We start from the raw sequence: 22,045 nt of genomic DNA, 5'->3' as shown, positions 1-22,045 counted from the left end.
CCACCTTTGCTCAAACTGCTGCTAAAAGTGGTCCATACTGATGTCTCTGCTGCTGGAGACGTTTGTTAGTTAGAAAGTCCTGACAATTTGCACAAGAGTGCTCAGATTCTTTACCTTCTTTTGTGAAGTATTACTGGCAGAAGCATCTTTACAATACTTGAGTTGTTAAAGCACATTTAAGGGAGCTACTAATAGTATTATTATGAACAGGAATATCTGAATACCCTTTAGTATGCACTTTAGAAGAAGGGTTTGTGAACCGGTCCTTTGCAGAAGCTGTAGTTTGAAGTTGTATTGTCTTCCACCAATACTGAAAGACTGCAGAAACAGCTGAAGAAGCTGCTGTAACAACACATTGGTTGAAGTTAGGGTCACAAAGAATTGTGTAGTTGCAACACAGGCATTGAATTTACTGGCCCATGTGAGTGACAAGGTGACTTTTGCTCAGAACAGTAGGAATCACTTTATCCTTTTATTTCCCTGGTTTTCAACAGTTTCTGATGTCTAAGAAAAGTTTAGACTCCTTTTCTTCCTCCAGTTTCACCCAAGAAAGCCAAACAGCCAAAATTAAAAGGTGCAGTAAGTAACATAGCAAGGAAATGGGACAGCCCTAGCCTGGAAAGCCCACTTTCATGAACAAAGGGAGGCTTGGAGCTAAAGAAGCATGGCATGCTCCCCAGGCTCTTGATGGATCTTTTCACTGGCTTCAGGGTCACAGAAGAAACACTTCTATCTGGGATCCACCAGTGACCAGCATGATATCAAAGTCATTTCAGGTTGATAGCATGACATGGCAAGTGGGAAAGCTGTCACTTTGATGTTGCTCAACTACTGGAATAATGCTCCCACCTAACTCGTGGATCTCATCTCTTCATGAAAGAGACGTCCTCAAACACTGCTTGTTTTGGAGCTCAAACAGAGCTGCCTGATGCTTTCTCTCACATTTGTTAGGTGCAGCTGTCTCCTTGCTATTGGGGTGAAGGCAGACTTCTCTGAAAGGACTTGGAGAGTGTGTGAGTATCATGGTCACAGATGTGACACACAATAGCTTTTGCAACCATGCTCATCATCAAAGCTTTCAAAGGTGCATTTTTTTCCACAGGAAGGAAACGCTGAATAGTTCTGAAGTTACTTTGGCTGTATGTGTGAAATATAAAAATGTTTTATCCATAAATATGGCTAATCATCACCACATAAAAGACATCATTCCCTTCCTGTGGACTTCTGGTAGAGGGTCCATTTTGTGTGTCTTTGGAAAGCATGATCCTTCTATCTGTACACTTTGCCTCCATCCACTTATTTTGGCAAAACCAAATGAAATTCACGCTTCTACTACACCAACTGCATTACAGGTAGGCAAGAAAATGTCTTGTTGTAGGATATTTCTGCTGACGAAATTGCCAAAATATCTAACAATATCTATGCTGAATAATGTACCACAGTTAAGCTTTTTTATTGTTTTCCTATTAAAGGGAATTTAATTGATTTAAAACTCATGAGAGTTTGGGTGGACTTTTTTTAAAAACTAAAGAAGTGGTCAAGTAGCTAATCCATTATAGGCAAAGCTTATTGCTGTGTCTGGAAGAGAAAGATCTTTTTCTCATTTAACACCACCAGATCCTATACCTTTAAACCCACTGAGCAGGATCATAACTGTAGTTGCTCTTCACTTCAAAAGCAATGGGGCTCTGCAGACACAGTAGTCCAACTGGAAAAGACTGTGAAATTCAAACCTAGTTCTGTGTTACAGCACTTGTCACATTCTAAGGTGGTTTTTGTAATCAGCAATTCATGTAGCTGGCAAATGGAGAGGGTAAGCCCACGGAATGAACTAGCCTTCAACATCAAAGGAGAAGCTTAACAATAATATTTAATAGAATATATTGTTGCACCACTGAACTTAAATTTTATTCAGATTTCTAAGTATAAAATACTTGCTTCAGCAAGAGATACTGAAAACTTAGTGTTCATACTATTAGTGGTGAACTAGTTTGTAGCATGAATTTCATGCCTACTAATATTGCTGCCTTTGTTGATAGCCAATGAAAGACCAAACTGGATTAAAAATTGTTTTCCTATTACTTCCACAGATCAATTTTGAAACAAAAAAGGTGCATTCTGCACAATAAAGCATTCACAGTGAGGTAGCAGTTTCAGGTGGGCAACATCTTGAATAGTGTTTCCAGTCAAATTTTCATGGAATTCACCGTATCAGGGATATAGTAGTACATGGTTCAAGCAATAACCCTTGAAGTTATTTCCTCAGATTCTTGAATAATACCATAGTTTAAAGAGAATGATGGAAATCTGGATAGGAAAATGATCAGAAAGTACAAAAGCAGAACATAAATAGTTGAAATTTTTTTCTTTGCTGATTCACGTAACAATTCAAGATGTGCATTAAAGGCTAAAAGGAATAGTCAAAATTCCTTGTCTTCTGTAGTCCCAGCTCACACTAGCTGTTCTCACTCAAACTTTTAGGAATACAGCTGTTTTTTTCAGACACATTGTCCTCTTGTTGGACTTGGTAATTAAAATTATTTTATGCCTTCGAAAATATATTTGCCCTGTATATGGTTGGCAAAGGCCTGTAAAGGAGAAATTATCTCAGACCTCTTCCCCCCATCCACCCCACCCCCCAAAAAAACCCACATATATTTGGTTCAGGAAGCAGCCTTGCTACTGAACACTGTTGCAACCCAAACCTACTGTACTGGAGCCACAGGCACGTAGCTGTTCAGTGGTTTAGTGGTGGTGCCTGAAGCTAAAAAGGAAGCAAGGCTGCAAGTTGAAACCAAGGTGGTAAAAGCTGCAATAACTATTGCCTGAAGTGCACAGGCCTCTTCTGTGGGACACTGTTTACCCCTTATGGGTGTGAGAAGTAGTAATGCTGCTGAGGACCAGGTGGTCAGTGGCACACCTGTACTGAGGTGAGGTAGTCATCCAGTAAAGATACTCTTCTGTCTCCTTGTACATGTGAAAAAAATTTACCCCTCCAAACTACCCTTGTCACCTTCTTTTTCAGAGCATTGTGAACGACAGCAACATCCTGCCTGTTGCTCCATTTTATTACTGGTGTGTCATTAGGCTCTCACATCTAGGAGAGGCAGAATCTATCTGCATGACACTTTCCTGCTTAGCCACTGGACTTCTACAACTCTTAGTCTGGCATTTGCCCTACATTTCAGCTACCTATAGATATTTTTTTCTGGGCTCAACAAACGGAGTCTTGCCTTACTTGTATTTATTCAACCTTTCACTGCAGTGATGCATTTGACAGCCCAGAAATCCCCCTCCTTTGGCCTAGAGGTTAGTTAAGTGGCTGTGGTTTTGGCTTCGGGTATAAGCAATCCATCTGAGTGCCAAAGCATGCACTGCCTGCAGTAAGCTACACACAAACACCTGATGGCATATGCAGACTGCCTTATTCCTCCTTCATACAGGGGTAAATAACATCAGATTCCGTCATAGAAGAATCAAGAAGCGATACCTCATTTTTGTTCTCAGAAGGGGTAATTAAATCCAGGCAGAGAACTGTACTATTGCAGTAACAGAATTGTGTTGTCTTTATGGATGAACCATCCCAGTCATTAGTGCAGACACAGATTCAGCAACATGCGTGCCACTTCAGTACATTTTGTGGCTTAAGTGGCTCTGAGGAACAAGTCTCTGCATAGTTGGGAGATCATCTCTTTGTACAAGAAGACAGTCCTTTTAACACAGTTGGGAAGGGTACATTTGCTTCCTTTCCAGCCAGCTAGACAGGACAGCCCAAGTCACCATGCGGGTCCAGTGAACATTACTGACATACATATTACAATAATGTCTGGAAACTCAATGAGCTGAGGCCCGTTTATACAGTACTTTAAACTCAGAGCACTTCTCAAATATTCATTAACTTTCACAGTGTCTCTTTGACACAGAGGCATACAAACAAAACTAACTGGCAGGGTTTTTTTTTTCCTTTTACCAGGACAGGGGAAGGGGACACCCCGTCCGTCCCCCCCGCCCCCCCAAAAAAAACCCCAACCCCATCAAAAAAAACAACCCACGAGGGAAAACTTTTATAGCAAAATAGCGACACCTACTGCTCTTAGAAAATAAAGCGGAGGGGGAAACACCGGGAGGGAAAAGCCAGATTATCTGGGGTTTAGCGAACCTTCTTAATTCACTGCTAAAAACGTCTAGTCCCGATGCCAACACGAGAGCTGCCCGTAAACACAGGCGCCCGGCCTCTCCCTACCCGCCTGAGCTCTCCGCCAGCCGCCGCCGTGTCAGGGTGTCACCGCCTCCCCGCCACGCGTGCCCCGCTGCCTTCCCAGCGCGACAGGGACAGGGACGCCGGAGGGCGCCCCGCGCACGCCCGGCAGCGGGGCCGCGCCACGGCCACGGCCGCCAGGGAGGCGCCGTGCGGCCGGGAGGTGTCGCTGCCCGCCGCCGCCAGCGCCGCCCGCCTCGCTTAACGTGCTCGGGCACGGTTAAGTAGCTGAGGAGGTCGTGGCAGGCGAGGGTGAGGCTGTGTTGCAGATGCCCCAGGAGGTGCCTGAGCCGTGGGGTGGTCTGTCGGCGAAGCCTCCTCAGCGGGTGTCTCTCCGCCGCAGCCGCCTTCCCGCGGGCTGGCAGGAGGAGGCGAGAGCGGCAGCAGCGTCACCGGAGCCCGACTCGTCGGGCGGCAGCCGCTGTTGGCGGGGGGGGCGGCGGGATCATGGCCGCTCCGTCTCTGCACAGACAGCAGCCGCTGCGGTGCAGCGTGAAGCTGCTCCTCGCCAGGGAGGAGCTGCCGGCGGGGCTGCAGCTCGCCAGCGCCAGCCAGAAAGCTCTGCAGCTGGAGGTGCAGCCGGGAGAGGAGGACGCGGATGTGACTGTGGCAGACGGTAAAGTACCGACCCCCGCCGCGCCGCTGCCGGCCGCCCCCTTCGGCTTCCTCCTCGCGGGGGGCGAGCACCGCTTTCCCCCTCCGCCGGGAGCCGGCTGGCCCTGGAGGGGGCCGGGCGCTTCTTCTCGTTGACGGCTCGGGGGGAAGAGGCCCCGTAGCCCGCTGGGCTGTCAGCGTCGACAGTAACCCCGGCGCGGTGCGGGGGGCTGCCGCCGCTTTCTCTCAGCGCCGCCGCCGCCCTCGCGGCCAGGTGCGGGTAGCGGCCGGGCGGCGCGTCCCGGGCCGTTAGCGGCCGTTAACGGCCGGGGTGCGGCGCGGCCGCTGTGCGGGCTGGGGCGGCGGGGCCACGTCTCTCCCCGCGTGGGTCGGCGGGGGGGCTAGGCACCTGCTCCGGTGGGCGCCGGGCTCGGCAGTGTTAGCCCTGGCCCCGTCGGGGTCAGTTCAGCTCTTGGTGGCTGTTCTAGGTGCTTTCCTCGGGCTTGCCTGGCTCTGGGGTGGACGTGGGAATGAACCAGTAGTAAACTCATGGTGAGGAGCCAGCCTGAACTCCAGACAAGTGTCACGCAGGCAGCTAGCGGGAACTGGTGTCGTCTGCACGGCCCTGCAAAGCGCTGTCCCGTGCACAGCTTTCCCCGCTGTTGTTAGAAGCTTGCCAGTGGCCAACTGCCTCTCGGCAATAAGAATTTGCTTTATCGGGGAAAGGTACAAACTGGCATGTCAGGGTCGTTTTTCCTCTCTGCTCTTGAGTGCTGTTGAGTTTGTAACTTTAGCCAGGGATGGTCGGAAGAGGTCTTTCCCCCTTATCTGAAGGACAAGGTCTTGATTTCTTCCTACAGAACCAAATGGAAGAGACAAAATAACAGAACTGGAAAGGAAAGGAGGTAAAGAAGCCACTCTGCAGTTGTATGAAGTACGCTTGTTTTTCCGCTGCTGCTGCCAGCTGGGCGGCTGTGCTGAGAGGGCAGCGGAGCACAGCAGTGTCTGGGGATGCGCTGTGTTGCTGCGAAGATCCAGACCGGTCCAGAAGGGCAGCACTTAGCCCTGAAGTAGTTATCTCTGGCTCTGCTACTTGTAGATAGGCTGTCTTCAGATGCATAGGTGATGTCTGCGTGCACACACTTTTACTGACTTTCTTGAAAGCAATCATTCTTTCGGATTTGTGTCTTTACAGGGTAGTAGCAGAGCTGACACTTTAAAACAAACTTGAATCTGGGTGGCGGGAAGAGTGGGAAAAACCTGAAATTGCTGTATGTATAGAAATTAATTACAAATGCTCTCGGTGAGGTGGGTGAATATGAGACCAATCCTGAGCAGGTCTAGACACACAATACCTGTTGTGGCTTTGGTTTTTCACAAGTGATCTCAGTAACTTCTGAAAGGATTGCTGGAATAGATGGGTTACAGTTGTGTTTGTTTTTTGGTCAGCAGTGTAAATAAACCATTTCATATGCCTCTTGATGCTGGATATTTGCTTGTGCTATCAGCCATTTAACATGTTGTTTAAGAAAGCATGAGTGACAAAAAATGACCGTTAATCACAGTTGAGACATGCTTCTGTCTTGTATTAATTTGAAGACTGGTCTGTAGATAACTGTTCTCTCGGTCTTTCATTTCATACATGCTCATTCTTGCATGCATGTGAATGACAGACCTGCTGGAAGCAGAATGAAATTCAAAGTAATCAATTTTTTTTTTTTTTTTAATTGGAAGGGCTCACATGGGACACAACTGAAAACTTTAAAGATATGGAGGGGATATATATATTATTTTTTTATGCCCAGCAGCACTGGAGTGTAGTTTACTAAAGACTTGTTTGATAAGTTTTGGATGAGGGTGCATCAGTGCGCATCAGTGTATTGTTGTTGTAAGAGAGGGGAACTTTGCAAACCTGTTTTGAGGTGCAAGCTGTCTTCTTTCATCTCTTTCCTTTCATATGAAGATGTTCAAGCTGAACCCTGTCAGACCCTATGAGTAACACAAATCTTTTTAGTCATATCTGGGAGTTCGGTAACTTGGTGCTTGAATACTTTGTGTACTAGGTGAGAGAAAAAGTCTGCAATGAGCTAGATGACATACTACATTAGCAGTACTAATAATAGGGTGTGTTTTTCTAGCATGGATATCTACTCATTAGAATGATCTTACTATTATTTATGTTGTCTCACCTAGGATGGACAATTTTGCTGTGAAAAGAAAAACTTTTTTTACAAATCTTGAATAGAATTGATTGTACTGTGGTTTTTGTTGTTGTTGCTAAGATACACATTATTTAAGCAGTGAAAGAAATTGGCATAATTTGAAGTGTTGACTTTTTTTCTCTCCATACTTCACATTGAAGCGATGAAAATTACTTTATTTTCAAACTTCCAAAAGCTCTCAAAGTCTCCCAAAGCTATGTATTGGGTATGTTTGAAAAAATAAATTGGTTGTAGTTACTGTGATTCTTTAAACACATCTTGAAGGGGGGTTGCTGTTTCTTTTCTGATTATTTAAAAAAAAAAACAACAACAAATTAAAAAAAAAAAAAAACAGTTCTAGTTTAGGATACCATCTACTTCCTTCACCCTAAGGGAATATTTGTCAGGAAATACTTTTGTGGAGAATGAAGTATGGAGTTTTAATGTGTATTTTAAAGTGTTAAAATACCACTAGTCAGACTGTCTGGTCAAAAATTACTCTGCAGATCTGTGATTAGACTGCCCATCAGGACTGCATTCTTACCCTTGTTATAGCATTCAGTTTATCTGTAGTTTTTATACTTTGCCTATCACTGCTGTATTTGTCTGAACCTGTTCTATTATTGTCTGTAATGGAATAATGGTAATTGAGTACAGAGATAAGTAAGAATGTAGACTACATTGCATAGCATAGTGTATAGTATGTAGTATGTTTCTGGTACTGAGAGTGATTTTTAAAGGCAAACATGCAACTGGGTTCTGCTGTGGTTGATCAGCTGTTGATCGTGCTCCTTACCAGCAGCTCAAGCCTTAACATTTCCCTTTCATGTGGACGCACATTGGGGCAATACAGTGTCTAAAGTCAAGGGATATCAATACAACCACTCAGTTCCCCAGAAAGGAGCCTGAAGCGGTAGAATTTCTCTGGAAGTGGAACAACTGGTTATGATCCTGAGAGATGCAGAAACTGACAAATAAATACAGGATATTAAAACAAGGAAGAATGAAGAATTATGCTGTATCAGGCAATGGATCTGTTTCAGCTGTGGGACAGGAGAAAGCAAGAATATCCACAATGCCATATTAATATATGTAGAGTGGACTTTCTAAAGTACAGGTGCCAAATGCAGCACGTGAGTATACTTCTGAGTGCTGTGCAGTGGGGCCAGTGCTCAGCTGGAGCTACAACCATTTGAGAGGAGTGTCCATCAGGGAGAGAGTGGTTTCTGGTGGGCTGTGAACCCAAGGAGAGCTGGAGACTGATGCCTCTTGTGGAGCAAAGGTGTTGTCAATAAGATAGATGATCATCTGGTCCTCCTGATTTTCTGTGACAGTTCTTCACCACTGATTGGGAAATGAAAATCTAGTCTCTTGAAAGGTAGCTTGCTGCTGCTGAGAGAACTCTGACCTTGGGTCAAAATATTTTTGAGGGTGCTGAACAGAAGAAGAAATCATGTTGACTGACGTAGTGGATTGCTTTGGGAGGATGGGATATTAAAAATGTAATTTATAGCTGGTTTATGGAATGATCATAACAGAATTACAAAACTTCTGGTATAAATAGTGAGAACTTCTGGGAAGAAAGTAGGAAGTTAGTGTCCAGGAAGTGTTCCCAGGAGACCAAGAGAAAATCCAGGGCTGCAACCTACTTGGATCAAAGGAAGCTTAAGAGCAGATGGGCTCAGTGTCATAAGATGCAAATGTAGCAGTGTGGTGGCTTCTCCAGGTCTGGGAGACCTTTTGGATTCCCTTTCCTGTTATTAATGGTATGTAAACAGGTGATGATCTTAAACTGAGGCCAGTGAAGCTCTAATTGAAAGCTTCAAAATTTGGCAATATCTGGAGGTTTCTCCAAACCACAGCAGCTCTACTTTAATTCTGTTATATTCTTGTTTAGTTGCTCTGAAAGACCATTGGCTACTGTTTCTCTGAAGTATTTTTTCCCCACTTCATCTGACAGCTCTTTAGACAATTACAAGAAGCTTCCTTGAATACTTTTAAAAACATACTGTAAAATCCTTGGAATCTTGTACTGATTTTGGTTCCTTCTGTTGATTGTCCCTTGCAAGTATCAAGGATATAAACACAGACAGCATTTAAGCTTCCAAAGAACAAGACACATCCAACTCCCCCTTACCTAACAGGTAACATTGTGCTTGGTCGTGATGCTTTTAATATGAAACAAGGTTTAGAGCTGTTGAAGCTGAGAACAGGAACCTGGCAGCTAGCAGCTGCAGCATCCATGTATTTCTGTGTTAAAGAGCAAGTTCTGTAGAAGCACGTATTATACCAGCTCTTCACTCATTACTTTGTTTTGCCTGAGGTTACTAGGAAAAACAAAATCCCCTATATCTTTTTAGGAAAGGGTTACTGGCTCTACCTCATAATTTGGAGTGAGTGAGGGAGAGAGAGAGGAGTATTTTTTTCTGATTCAGCAGATGCTTTGACTAAATTCAACAGCAGCCTAGCAAATACGTAATTTGTCTCTCTAGTTATATGCAGAATAAACTCAGCGATATCTAAGTAGGCTGCTTTGCAAACTGTCTTTTTATTCAGAGGACCTGGATAGGAGATAGATGAAACTGGAAGAGGAGTGCTTTTTTTTTTTAAAAAAAAAAAAAAGAGCAAACAGTCTTTTTTGAAATTCTGATTCTTTTTTTTCCCTTTACCTTCCATGTTCCAGTATCTGCAATAAGCTTGTTAGTTGTAAATGACAGACATAAAAATTGTGAGGCTGCAGATTATTTTCTGTCTGTTTACAGTTGAAAGAAAATTAGGAAGTCTGTAATAAATTTGTGTTTTGTTCTTTATATGTGTAAGGTGAAGTCAAAAAAAGAAGAAAAACTGGGGCAGGACATATACAGGAAAGACTACTGGGTAAATGCTATCCTTTTAGATTGTTGTTGCAGTGTCTTCATATATGCTTAATTTTTTTTTTAAATACTGTTTAATTATTGCTGATCAGAAAGTATAAGCTTCTATGGATGGCCATGAATTTTGGAAGAATTAGTACAATAAGTGAAAGCCCTAAGGAAAGTCTGTTGTATTTTACCACATTTTTATGTCACCACTTATATTTGTTTAAGATCCCTCATATCTGACTTAAGAGTTGCCTCTCTGGGTTCCAACTTATGAACTCTAGGAGAAATGATACCCAATTTTTGACTGAGTTATTAACAATGTTATGTTTTTTGTTTAAAGATGTCACCTACTCTTCAGGAGGTAGTTCTGTGGCCCCATAAGCAGATGGAAGATTCGTAGTGACTTCAAATATGCTGATCATGTCCCAGCTCTGGTGGAAGACAAACTGCAGTTGCTGGATGGGCAGTAGGGAGTATTGACTCTCACAGGGTATGATAGCTGTAGGGAAGCCCTGCTGCCTTTTGTCTTAATAAGTACTGGTACTATAGGACATATATTTATCTTTTTAAAAATTATATAAAAGGGAAAGTATGCAGCATTGTTGGACTCAAGAGAATGTGTTCTATTTGTGCTCCAGAACAAGGGTGCTCATTAAAACTTTACAGCTTGGAAAAATTCATCGCTGCTAGTCCAGTTCCGCCAACTCAGTGGTAACAAAACATTCATGGTAGTGAGCTTCAGACACTATTGAGCTGGACTGGATATGAACCATTAATCACAAGAGGTAAACTCCACATTCTTTTACTTGGTCCTTGCTTAGTTCCCCCCCATGCAGTACCTTGCAATCAAATATATTGTGTAATTTTTTTCCTATCCCATACTGAAACCAGTTTTAAATCCTGAAACATTAGAAGATTAAAAAAGTAAAGTAAATCACTTACTAGCTGAAATTCAAAAATATCCGGTTTGGATATGGTAGAAAATGTATTAATAGTATGAATGCTTATGTTCTAATACTGTATATTCATATGCATTGCACAGATAGTACTAGCATCAGCAGCCTCCGTGTGCTGGTAGAGGGCAATCGCTGCCAATAGTTGTAAACATCAGAACTGATGTCATTCTCCATTTCCTTTTCCACTGTGAAAATCTTCATTTTCCTAGTGGGGAAAAATCAGTTGCTAGAGGAAGTTTGAGCAGACAACAGAGTTAATATTTCATACATATAATTCATGTAACCTCTGACATGCAGGTGACATGGAGGCTTTTAGTTGTCCTTTCCCACTTCTTTCTACATCTTTAAGGCAGCACAAAAGATTTCAGGGGGGAATAAACAAAACACTTAAAATTTCTTTTTTTAATTTTATTCTGAAGGGAAATTGCAGGTCAGACAATTCTTGAAGCAGAATAGTTTGTGTAAAGGAATAGTAATGTTGTTGAAGGAGGTATAATTAGAAACAGTAATCCTGAAATTTTCTGTTAACTGTTTCATATTGTAGTACTAAGTATTCCAGTGGTTAGTTGAGTAGATAAATTCTTAAACTTACATTTCACAAGGGTCTTTTTTTATTATTTCAAGTACTAGGTTTTTTCTTCCATGCTGAACTTCTGCAATATGTAAGTAGTTTTCTAATCAGTCATGGCCCTTTTTTTGCCCTGGAAGAGCAGGCAAGTAAAGAAGTGCAAGTTTTGCAGTAGGAGCGTGCCTCACCTTTATTGTTTGATAATTAGCATTCATTTTTAATGTTTTTGTGAATGTAGATGTGTAAATATCTATACACATATATGTGTGTTTATATAGGTAGGTAGATTAATGTATAGAGAGATGATAAATTAGAGACTGAATCGGGAAGTTCAATAACTAGCCTGAAAGAGACTACAGTGTATACTGGATAGCTTGGTTTGGTTTTGGTGGTGCTGGTTTAGGGGTTTGGTTGGTTGGTTTTGCTTCTGCTTTCTTGTATCTTATCTTACTCTGTGCTCTTATATTGTACCATCACATTGCATGTACTGTGTAACAAATGTAGTGCTCTGGCTATGGATGCGAGTATGGGATTTGAGTGACCTGGATTCAGTTCTGTGTTCTCCCATAAAGCGTCTGCATCAATAATACAGCTAATCGTTCTGTAAAATGTGGTGATACCACTTCTTGACATACCTTCATCAGCCATATGGTAAAAGTAAATGTTTTAAACTTTTTACTTTAAAAATGTTTAAAACTTTTAAAATGTTTTAAATGTTTGGAAACTGTGATGACACCATCTATAGATGGATTGAAGTAGCTTTATAGTAGCTGGTGCTGGTACTGGAAGCATTAGAGCTGAGTTTACAGTAAATAGGGTTGCCTATAATGCCTTATGCTGAGAAGCCACTGTATATTGAACCACCCCGCCATCTGCTGGAAAAGTAGCATGGTGAGCTGTAGGCAATCCAGGAGACCCCTGGAATGCATTGAGGATAACTTCTTAATCCAGGTAATAGACAGCCCTACCAGAGAGGATGTGTTACTGGACCTGTCGGTCACCAACACAAGTGAGCTAATCAGTGACATCAAGATTGGAGGCAGTCTGGGCTGCAGTGATCATGGACTGCTGGAATGCACAGTCCTGAAGGATATGGGTCAGGCAAAGAGTATAGTCAGGACCCTGAATTTTAGGAAAGTAAAATTCCAGCTGTTCAAGGAGTTACTCAATAGGACCCCCTGGGAAACTGCCTTCAGGGACAACGGAGCAGAACAGAGCTGGCTGATCTTTCAAGGATCCTTAGAGAAGGATGCTTTCTGTAGAGTGCAAGATCCTCAGTCCCCAGGTGTAAGAAATCAGGAAAGGAAGGCAAGAGCCTGGCATGGCTGAGTCAAGACCTGCTGGTCAAACTAAAGAGCGAGAGGGAACTGCACAGGCAGTGGAAGCAGGGACAGGTATCCTGGGAAGAGTATAGGGATGCTGCCTGGTTGTGTAGGGATGGGGTCAGGAAGGCCAAGGCACCCCTGGAGCTGAACTTGGCAAGGGATGCAAAGAGTAATAAGAAGGGCTTCTATAGGTATGTCAGCCAGAAAAGGAAGGTCAAAGAAAGTGTACCCCCCCAGTGAACATGACTGGCAAACTCGTGACAAGGAGAAGGCTGAGGTACTCAACTCTTTTGCCTCAGTCTTCACTGGCAACCTCTCTTCCCACACCTCTCGAAGTGGATGGACCGCAAGACGGGGACTGGGGGAGCAAAGTCCCTCCCACTGCAAGAGAAGATCAGGTTTGTGACCACCTGAGGAACCTGAAGATACATAAGTCTATGGGACCTGATGAGATGCATCCCCAAGTCCTGGGGAACTGGCTGATGTAGTTGCCAAGCCACTCTCCATGATATTTGAAAAGTCCTGGCAGTCAGGTGAAGTCCCTAGTGATTGGATAAAGGGAAACATTGCACCCATTGTTAAAAAGGGTAGAAGGGAGGACCCTGGGAACTACCGACCTGTCAGCCTCACCCCTGTGCCTGGGAAGATCATGGAACAGATCCTCCTAGAAGCTATGTTAAGGCATATGGAGGACAGGGAGGTGATTTGAGACAGCCGGCATGGCTTCACCAAGGGTAAGTCCTGCCTGACCAACCTAGTGGCTTTCTACAATGGGGTGACTACATCAGTGGACAAGGGAAGAGCTACGGATGTCATCTATCTGGACTTGTGTAGGGCCTTTGACATGTTCCCCCACAACATCCTTCTCTCTAAATTGGAGAGATATGGATTTGATGGATGGACCATTTGGTGGATAAGGAATTGGTTGGACGGTCGCATCCAGAGGGTAGTGATCAATGGCTCAATGTCCAGATGGAGATCAGTAATGAGTGGTGTCCCTCAGGGGTGTGTATTGTGACCAGTACTGTTTAATATTTTCATCAATGACAGAGACAGTGGGATCGAGTACACCCTCAGCAAGTTTGCAGAAGACACCAAGCTGAGTGGTGCGGTTGACACACCTGAGGGACAGGATGTCATCCAGAGGGACTTGGACAAGCTCAAGAAATGGGCCCATGTGAACCTCAGGAGGGTCAACAAGGCCAAGTGCAAGGTCCTTCACCTGGGTCAGGGCAACCCTTGGTATCAATACAGGATGGGGGTTGAAGGGACTGAGAGCAGCCCTGTGGAGAAGGACTTGGGAGTACTGGTGGATGAAAAGCTGGACATGAGCTGGCAATGTACACTCACAGCCCAGAAAGCCAACTGTATCCTGGGCTGCATAACAAAAAGTGTGGCCACCAGGTTGAGGGAGGTGATTCTGCCCCTCTACTCTGCTCTGATGAGACCCCACCTGGAGTACTGCAACCAGCTCTGGAGTCCCCATGCAATAAAGACATGGACCTGTTGGAGCGGGTCCAGAGGAGGGCCACAAATATGATCTGAGGGCTGGAGCACCTCTCCTATGAGGAAAGGCTGAGAGAGCTGGGGTGGTTCAGCCTGGAGAAGAGAAGGCTCCAGGGAGACCTTACTGTGAACTGTCAATACTTAAAAGGGGCGTGTAAGAAAGATGGAGACAGACTTTTTAGTAGGGCCTATAGTGATAGGACAAGGGGTAATGATTTTAAACTAAAGGAGGGTAGATTCAGACTAGATATAAGGGAGACATTTTTTACGATGAGCGTGGTGAAACACTGGAACAGGTTGCCAAAAGAGGTGGTAGATACCCCATCCCTGGAAACATTCAAGGTCAGGTTGGATGGGGCTCTGAGCAACCTGATCTAGTTGAAGATATCCCTGCTCATTGCAGGGGGGTTGGACTAGATGACCTTTAAGGATCCCTTCCAACCCAAACCATTCTATGATTTGCCTGGGCTTATCATACTTTCCCTGTGTTTGTCCTCTGAACCAATTCCTTCTCTTGTACTAATTAACTTGTAGTTTTAAGGTGCAGTTTGATGGCCCTTACACTATTCCTGGTAATACAACTTTCTAGGAAGAATTTCAAACAATATTCTTTGGCTGATTTGCAAAGGTTTAAAGACTTCTTGAGTGAGTCTGTAAGATTACTTCGGCTCTTTCTGAGCTTAAACTTTGAATAAGGGCCTTGAAGAAAGAGTGTAAAAATTCTCAGCCCTAAATATGTGCTAGTAAAATGAAAATGCTGGAAATTTTCTTTTTATAGCAATAAATGAAAAATCCTAAATGAACCAGAGGACATTAAATGCCTTGCTGAATGATGGTGCTTTTGTATTTTGTTACTTCTGCTGCAGCTTGATCTGAACTAAATTAGACTTTCAACGTCCAGTGCTTATGTCAAGAAGAGAGAGTGTGGATGGAAATAGGTATAATGGAAAACTACACATGATTTTTCATTTTTGTATGCTTTTTCTTTTTTTTTCCCCCCTTACTTTCTAGGTAGGCAACATACATCAATAAAAATACCTGCTTAAGCTTGTATATGTTTGCTTTTAAATGTTTTGCAGTGCTGCCCAGATATTTTTAACAAAAGCGGTTGTTTCTAGTTAGGCTGGGAACTCCTTAAGAGTGTAGAGATGAATGAGAAAAGAAAGAAAGAAGAATCATCTTTGGTTTTTAGATCACAAAGCTAAGGAAGAGGATGCTACCAGAAAGTTTTTTAAATGTAGGAGTCAGCCAGTAAGTGCCGCAGTAAATATTTACATTGAGTTTAGGATGTGTGTTTATTTGAAGGAGGAAAAAGTATTGCCCTCTGAAATAAGTTTACTTTTCTGGGTTTGTTCTGAGGGAGAGAAGGGAGGTTATTCAGGTTTGTAGGGGCATGGGATTATTTTGCCGAATTAGCTAAATTGCATGCACAGAGAAAATGAGGGGACAGATGCCAAGAGAGTTTTATTTAAAGGCCACTGATATTAGTGGAAAAGTTCTTATTGACTTCAAGGGAGGCTGGATCAGCTCCTGCCTGTCCCTTTCCTCTAACCAAAGCCAATTAAAGGGATCACTGTATTTTAAAGGCAACAAAATGGCAACTGAAAACTGGGATCACTGAAATGTTTTCCTAGCTGGCAGAAGGTGTACTCAGCAATGCATTTAGTGCAGCGGACTTGCACTTCTGTCTCTTGTACCCCAAAAACCACTACTGTTTTGTTCTGTGTACTACAGATGACTGACTTGTTTTTTTAAATACATGGAAGGGTTTCTAGATAGTAGTAGTGTCATAATCCTACTCTCACAGGACACTTGCATATGTTTGTGTTAGCTTAGTAGGAGTCCCATTGCTAGCTCTGCTGGTTTTATGATCTTTTCCTGTTCTATCTTGAATTTTCTGTGGTGAATTTTAATTTATTTAATCTGCAGGGGAAACTGAAGCTGTGTGTAAATATATTTGGATCTTGAGGTAAGTAAATCTAAACATAAATTATTTTCTCCTTTCAATAATCTTACGTGCTATCTATAAACTAATCAAGGTCTCTGCATCTGCAAGTGTAACTTGAAAATCTTGCATTCATTTATGTTTAGCTATATAATTTTGAGTGAGTCAGGCACAAATACTTCTCCTGCAAAAATGTATCCTAGTAATTTTGCCTTGTGATTTATTGCCATTGACTTCAGTTGGCAGTAGTCCTGGAAGTAGCATGGGTGGCATTACGCCTGCATGTGTCTGTAGGATCAGGTTCTTTTTATCCAGAAAACAAATTGCAACTGTTTAATAATAGACATCTGGAAAGCAAACCATCTGCACTGAGGTCATGATGGCCTGATTGTTTCAGTGCCAGCTGCTTGTATGCCAGGTTCTTCTGGCAGCTAAAGAGTGTGCGCTGGAGAGAGGCTTTCCATTCATTTCACAGTGTCACATGTATGGAATGTTCCAAATATGCCCTGGACCCTACAGTGGCTTCCAAAACTGTAGCAGAAATGCTGTATTAGGAACTTAGTTTTCCTAAAGGCAGGTCTGCTTATTTGATTTCCAAAGCAGCACGATATAAAACAAGTGCAAGGCAGTGTTGGTGCAGACAGAGTGATAATAGGTTCAAACATATGCAGGGAATATTTAATAGAAAGATGTTCCAATTTTTTTGTCCAAATCTAGAATTCTTCAAACTTTATTATTAGTTACTATGTTCTGGTTTTAATACTTTGGCATTCTACTATGCACAGGGACTGTGCGTTTCTGAGTAGAAAGGAAGTAAGACTCTTGTCTGGTTAAATGTTTGGCAAATAATATGTTAAAAACATTTGTGAAGCAAAAAAAAGCATTCCTGAAGTGGGAAAAATACTTCAAATATACTGGCTATAATTAAAGATATTTCTGTTGTTTTGGAAGCAGCAGCAGGAGATCGCTGAAAATTACAGGCTACGTGGCTAACTATAAGGTACTGAAGTAAGGCAGTAAAGATTAGTGATGCCTGAAGATTTGTCTGCATCTTTTGTTTCTTCCCTGCTCCCTCTCACCACTGCTTAAAAAGATAAAATACATCTGACTTGTTGATTAAAATGTAACAAATCTTATATACGTATTGGTCAGTGACTACAATTTCTTAACTTCCCTATTTTAAAACTGTCACTCATAAACAGAAGGCTAGTTTCTTTACATATCCATGGGTAAGAGATTCTTAATTTACTGTTCTTCTTTTCTTTCTCATTATTAAAAGATCAAGTTTTCAGGAAATAAAATTTATTTTTTAAATTTACATTTGATGATGCTTTGCATTAGCTGCTAAATATTTAGACATTAGATTTAACGTGTTAGTTTAGTCCTCAGTACAAAGTGAAATAAGCTTGTATCTCAAAAGTGATACAGATTAATTGCTGCTGGCATTTTTTGCTGTGCTACACTCACCAATTCTTTAAAAAATACTGCTGCTGAGTATATTGGACTTTTCAATCCAGAGGATATTGTGCTTTTCAATCCGTTAAGGTTTTTTTGTTATAATTTAAACACAAATGGTCAAAAGTCATGTATCATTGCAACTTTTCCTTGATAGTTTTATGGTAGCTTATTCTTTTTAAGTCTTATTTATGTAAAACTGTAGTTGAAATGTAGTGATGCTCTCAGAAGTGTGTGGACATAAAATTGGCAAAAAATAAGGTAAAAGTAAATAATATATTGTAATTAGGAAAGAAAAGGAGTTGCAGAGTGAGAATACAAGTGTGGCCTTCTCTTTCTGCAAATCTGATAACTTCACACCAGGCCCTTCCCCTCCAAGATCTTTTTGTATAAAGAAGGAGATGCACTGACTCATTAAAAGTCAAGCTGAGTAGACACCACCAGTGTGAAAACAATTTGACTAGCAGTGTGAGGTATTGTGAAAGGCTATTCTTGATTTTCTTAATCTAAGTCCTTTAAAAGTACTAGGAAGTAGCTAGTACACTGCCATTATATTCTTTGTATCCTATCTTACTTGAAAGCCCAGTGCTTTATTGCTTCACTATCTCTAAGCTGCAGTGATTTACCTAGAGTAGCCTGAAATTAATAATTGCTGACTCGAAGTTAATGAAACTGTGCCTGTTTATAGTAGAAAAGAAACTCTTTAATACTTTTAGAGATACTGGTGTATAATTGAGAAATAAATTTCTCAGACTCAAAACGCTTCTAGTTTAATATCTATCTAAATAAATACTCATTTTTTTAAAGTATTTGATTTCTCTAAAGGTTGCTGTAGCATGATTTAAGTAGATCTCCTATTCCGTGCCTCAAATCACACTCCCATGGTGGTTATTTCAGAATATTTGCTTGAGCTTTGACTACCTTACAAACTACATCTGAGACAGTCAGGATACCAAGAGGGCAGTTGTCCTAAATCATCACCATTGTGAATCCATGTCACAGAGATTCTTTGCACCTTCTAGGTGCCAGTTTTAGTCACATATGAGGCTTTAAATGGTGCAGTTAATACTTGGAGGAGGTATCGCTAGTGAGATTACAGGCAGAGGTGGGTGTTTGGATGAGGTGGCTTGTGTATCAGAAAAATATTAGAGCCCATGATTCTAAATACCAACTTGTCCTCCTGTTTCAAACTCTTAATAAATGGAGTTATGCTTTTGAAACTTGGATGTGTCAGTTACACCAGTAATTAGAAGAGGTAACTCGTTCTAGTCTCTTGTTATTGCAACATGACACAATCTTCTTGAGGCTGACCAAATAAATAGGAATACTCTTTTACAATTGGCACTAATTGTTCTCTACCACAGTATTCTTTTTGCACTGCTTGCTATTGGTGACTCTTGATCTGCTTGTGATTACATGTTTTATTTGTTAAGCTGCATGACTGCAGGTAAAGGCAGAGCTCTGTTTTAAGGTTGACAGACCAGCACCCTGACAGGTGCAGGGTAAAAACCAGCTATGCCTTCAAAGGTCAGGTTACATATTAACTCAAGACTGTGTTGCCTGTAGATAACTTCCAGACTTGAGTCAGTCTCTTTGGAAGATGTCTCTTGCTGTGTGAGTGTACCAGCTTCAGTTAACTCTTACTGAGGGATGTTTACGTCACACTTAGTTGTGTAGGGTAAACATTCTTTTTTGTGTTTGGTGTTTTAAAGGGTGTCATGAATCAGCTGAAGGAACAGGTAATTAGTAAGTAGGCATATTTGAAGCCCACTATTGGTGGGACTGTATTTCTTTCATTTTGTATTTGCATCAATGGCAAAAGACAAGATGATGTTGAAGGATGTGAATTGCTTGGAAATCTGTTTTTGGTATTAGTCTTCTGCATGCGGCAGGTGCTGATCTGTTTTCAAAGTGGGATGCAGTTGTAGAGAACAAAAAAAAAACCCAAAGGCATATAGGAGTAGATAACCATGTCAGGTTATCTTTGTTCTAAAGCTGATTAGCAGTAATTATTAAATTAATGTAAACATCTTCTTCCTCTTAGCCACAAAGGCCAGGAAAATCTTAAAGGAAAGATACTTTGTCATGGCAGACAGGACGAGGAGAACTGGCAGGGAAACACCAGCAACTGTTAAATCTTACATTCCCTAAAAGAGTTCTTACACTTAGGAAAAGTCATTCTGTGAGGCAAATGCCTTTTCTGGTGATTAAATGTTTTAGCTAAATAACAGTTATTTTCAAGAAGCGTGTACCTGGGAAGTATTTAAAAACCACTTTGATGGTTTTTAGATAGCTCTCAATAGTTCACCTAACATCTTAACTGGAGAAAGAGCAGTACAAAAGTAAATATTTAGTGCTTAATTCTGTAGAAGGCATCTATGGCTAGGTACAGGTATCTGCAAGGTAGATTTAGTTTCCAAGTAAACAGCCACTGCTTAGACGTATTTCCAGCAAGAGGATAAGGGGTTTTCATTTCAGTTATTATTGAGCACTGAGCTGTGAAAGTGAAATTTTGAAGAGCTTGTTCCTTTGTTTTCTGTTTATCTAGGTTCGTCCAAGCCCCTCTGCCCAATTTCCAGGCTTTGTCATATTTCTTTTCAGACTCTCAATCCCAGGGTTTTCTGCCAAGGAAAACCTTACCAACATCTCTTTTGAAGAGGGGCAAAGGAGGAAGACTTTGGTACTTCTAAAAAGATTACTCTTTTACTCAACAAAATTACTCTTTTACTCAAAAAAATATGTCTTTTTTTTGTTATTAATATGCTGATTAAGGAAAAGGTTTTAAATAAATTCATCAGTTGTTATTTTTCTGTCTAGAAATCATTTAGCAAGTATTGATATTGGAGGAATATGTTTAATCAGCTCAGCTTACTACACTAATGATTTGTCTTGTTTGTTGTTTGTGAAGTGGGTAGGAGATAATGCTATGAAATACATAGTTCCTCTTGAAATTTGCATTTATTAATTCTTTTTTTTAATTGATTGTACTTGTGGGTTTTTTATCTCCTTTGGCAAGAAAATGGTACTCATTTGTTACCTAAGAGGGCAGCTCTATTCTGAGCTTCAAGAATCTGGGCCTCCATGTAGTAACACACTTCTGCTTAAATTACACAGAATTCAGACTTGTACTCCTCATTAAGGTTGCAGCCAGTTCATATGGATAAAACTGACAACAGTTTTATGCTGTTGTCATCAAAACTGTATCTTAGGATTTTTTGTCTACAGTGATAGTAATGTTAAAACTCTGAACAAGTGAAGTGTTAAGGTAATATAATGGCTAACTGGGCAAGACTCAAAGGCTTAAATCTCGGAAGACCTTTTTCCTTACTCGCTTTATGTGAAAGAGCAAAGTTTTTAGACATTCTGAGTGTGGTTTCTTGATATAGATAGAAGAGATAGAACATGTTTTCTCTCTTTTTATTAGAAGAGCAGGTATAGTGCAATACTTGTATTTTAAACTGCCTGCTTACTAGCCACATTGTGCCACACTACCATATTACTACACTACAGCCACTGTGTACACTCATCTAACAACATCAGGGAAAGTTATGGAGAGAAGAATTAGTTTCAAGTGAGTGTGTAAGATTATCATATGAATCTTTGTTCCTCTTTCTTCCTAATTTAGTGTCCTCTTATTCCTGAGGCCTTTATTGCATTTACTCCCTATGTTTCATAAATTTAAGAAATTAGTTACAAGTTGTATGGAACATTCTTTCAGCTGTTGTACTTTGGTTTAAACAAGCATATGTCTGAGTCTTGAGGAATTTTTGCCATTGAAATAACAGCAGTCTAAGAAAAAGAAATTCCATAGTGTGGGGTCTTTTTTCCTGATGTGAACCCAATAACTTATTAAATTTTTAAGCTTTTAATCAGAAGTGTAGTATTTCAAAGCTTATACAGTAAATACCAGAAATCACACATAGAAAAGGCGTTTCTCTCCATGTAGAGGAGAGAAGGAGCTTTGCACACTTCTGTGAGAAAAGATGACATAATAATGATGTTTGTCTCTGATTTACCATATCATCGTTGAGCTTGCTTGGAAATCTAGGTGCCTTGTATTCGTCTTCCACTGTAAAGTCTAGGCTGATAAGAAGAGAGATGCCTGGGAAGGGGAGGATGCCACTGGAATGGCATCCATTAGCAATGGTAACCAAAATCTGACCTAATAAAAAGTTCTTACACCTTTTGCCCTGCTAGACTGTTTTCTCTTTCTGTAAACAAAGTGAGACGAGTCTGAGTGAAAACGTCATTCTGGCACCTGGGCTCCTGCAGCTAGCCAATCTCCAAGGCAGTGTTCACACAGCCTCCTTGCTTGGGCTTCCCCTCTGCATCTGTGATGCACCTGGCCCAGTTGAGGGTGGCATCCCACCTGGTGC

The 22,045-nt window shown here is 41.6% G+C and overlaps 1 protein-coding gene across 2 annotated transcripts in view; it reads left to right on the top strand.

Annotated features, from left to right (window-relative positions):
- Positions 1-4,495: 4,495 nt before the first annotated feature.
- LOC140650879 (histone-arginine methyltransferase CARM1-like) overlaps positions 4,496-22,045 on the top strand; it is a 78,101-nt gene continuing 60,551 nt past the window's right edge. For both annotated transcript variants that reach the window (XM_072859705.1, XM_072859704.1), the window contains exon 1: positions 4,496-4,874. In XM_072859705.1, the coding sequence (XP_072715806.1) occupies positions 4,706-4,874 (169 nt within the window). In that variant the 5' untranslated portion in view covers positions 4,496-4,705. The remainder of the gene's footprint in view (positions 4,875-22,045) is intronic.

The sequence above is a fragment of the Ciconia boyciana genome, chromosome 4 (assembly GCF_034638445.1).
Source record: "Ciconia boyciana chromosome 4, ASM3463844v1, whole genome shotgun sequence".
Classification (NCBI taxonomy): Eukaryota; Metazoa; Chordata; class Aves; order Ciconiiformes; family Ciconiidae; genus Ciconia; species Ciconia boyciana.
This window is presented reverse-complemented; position numbering and strand designations above follow the sequence as displayed.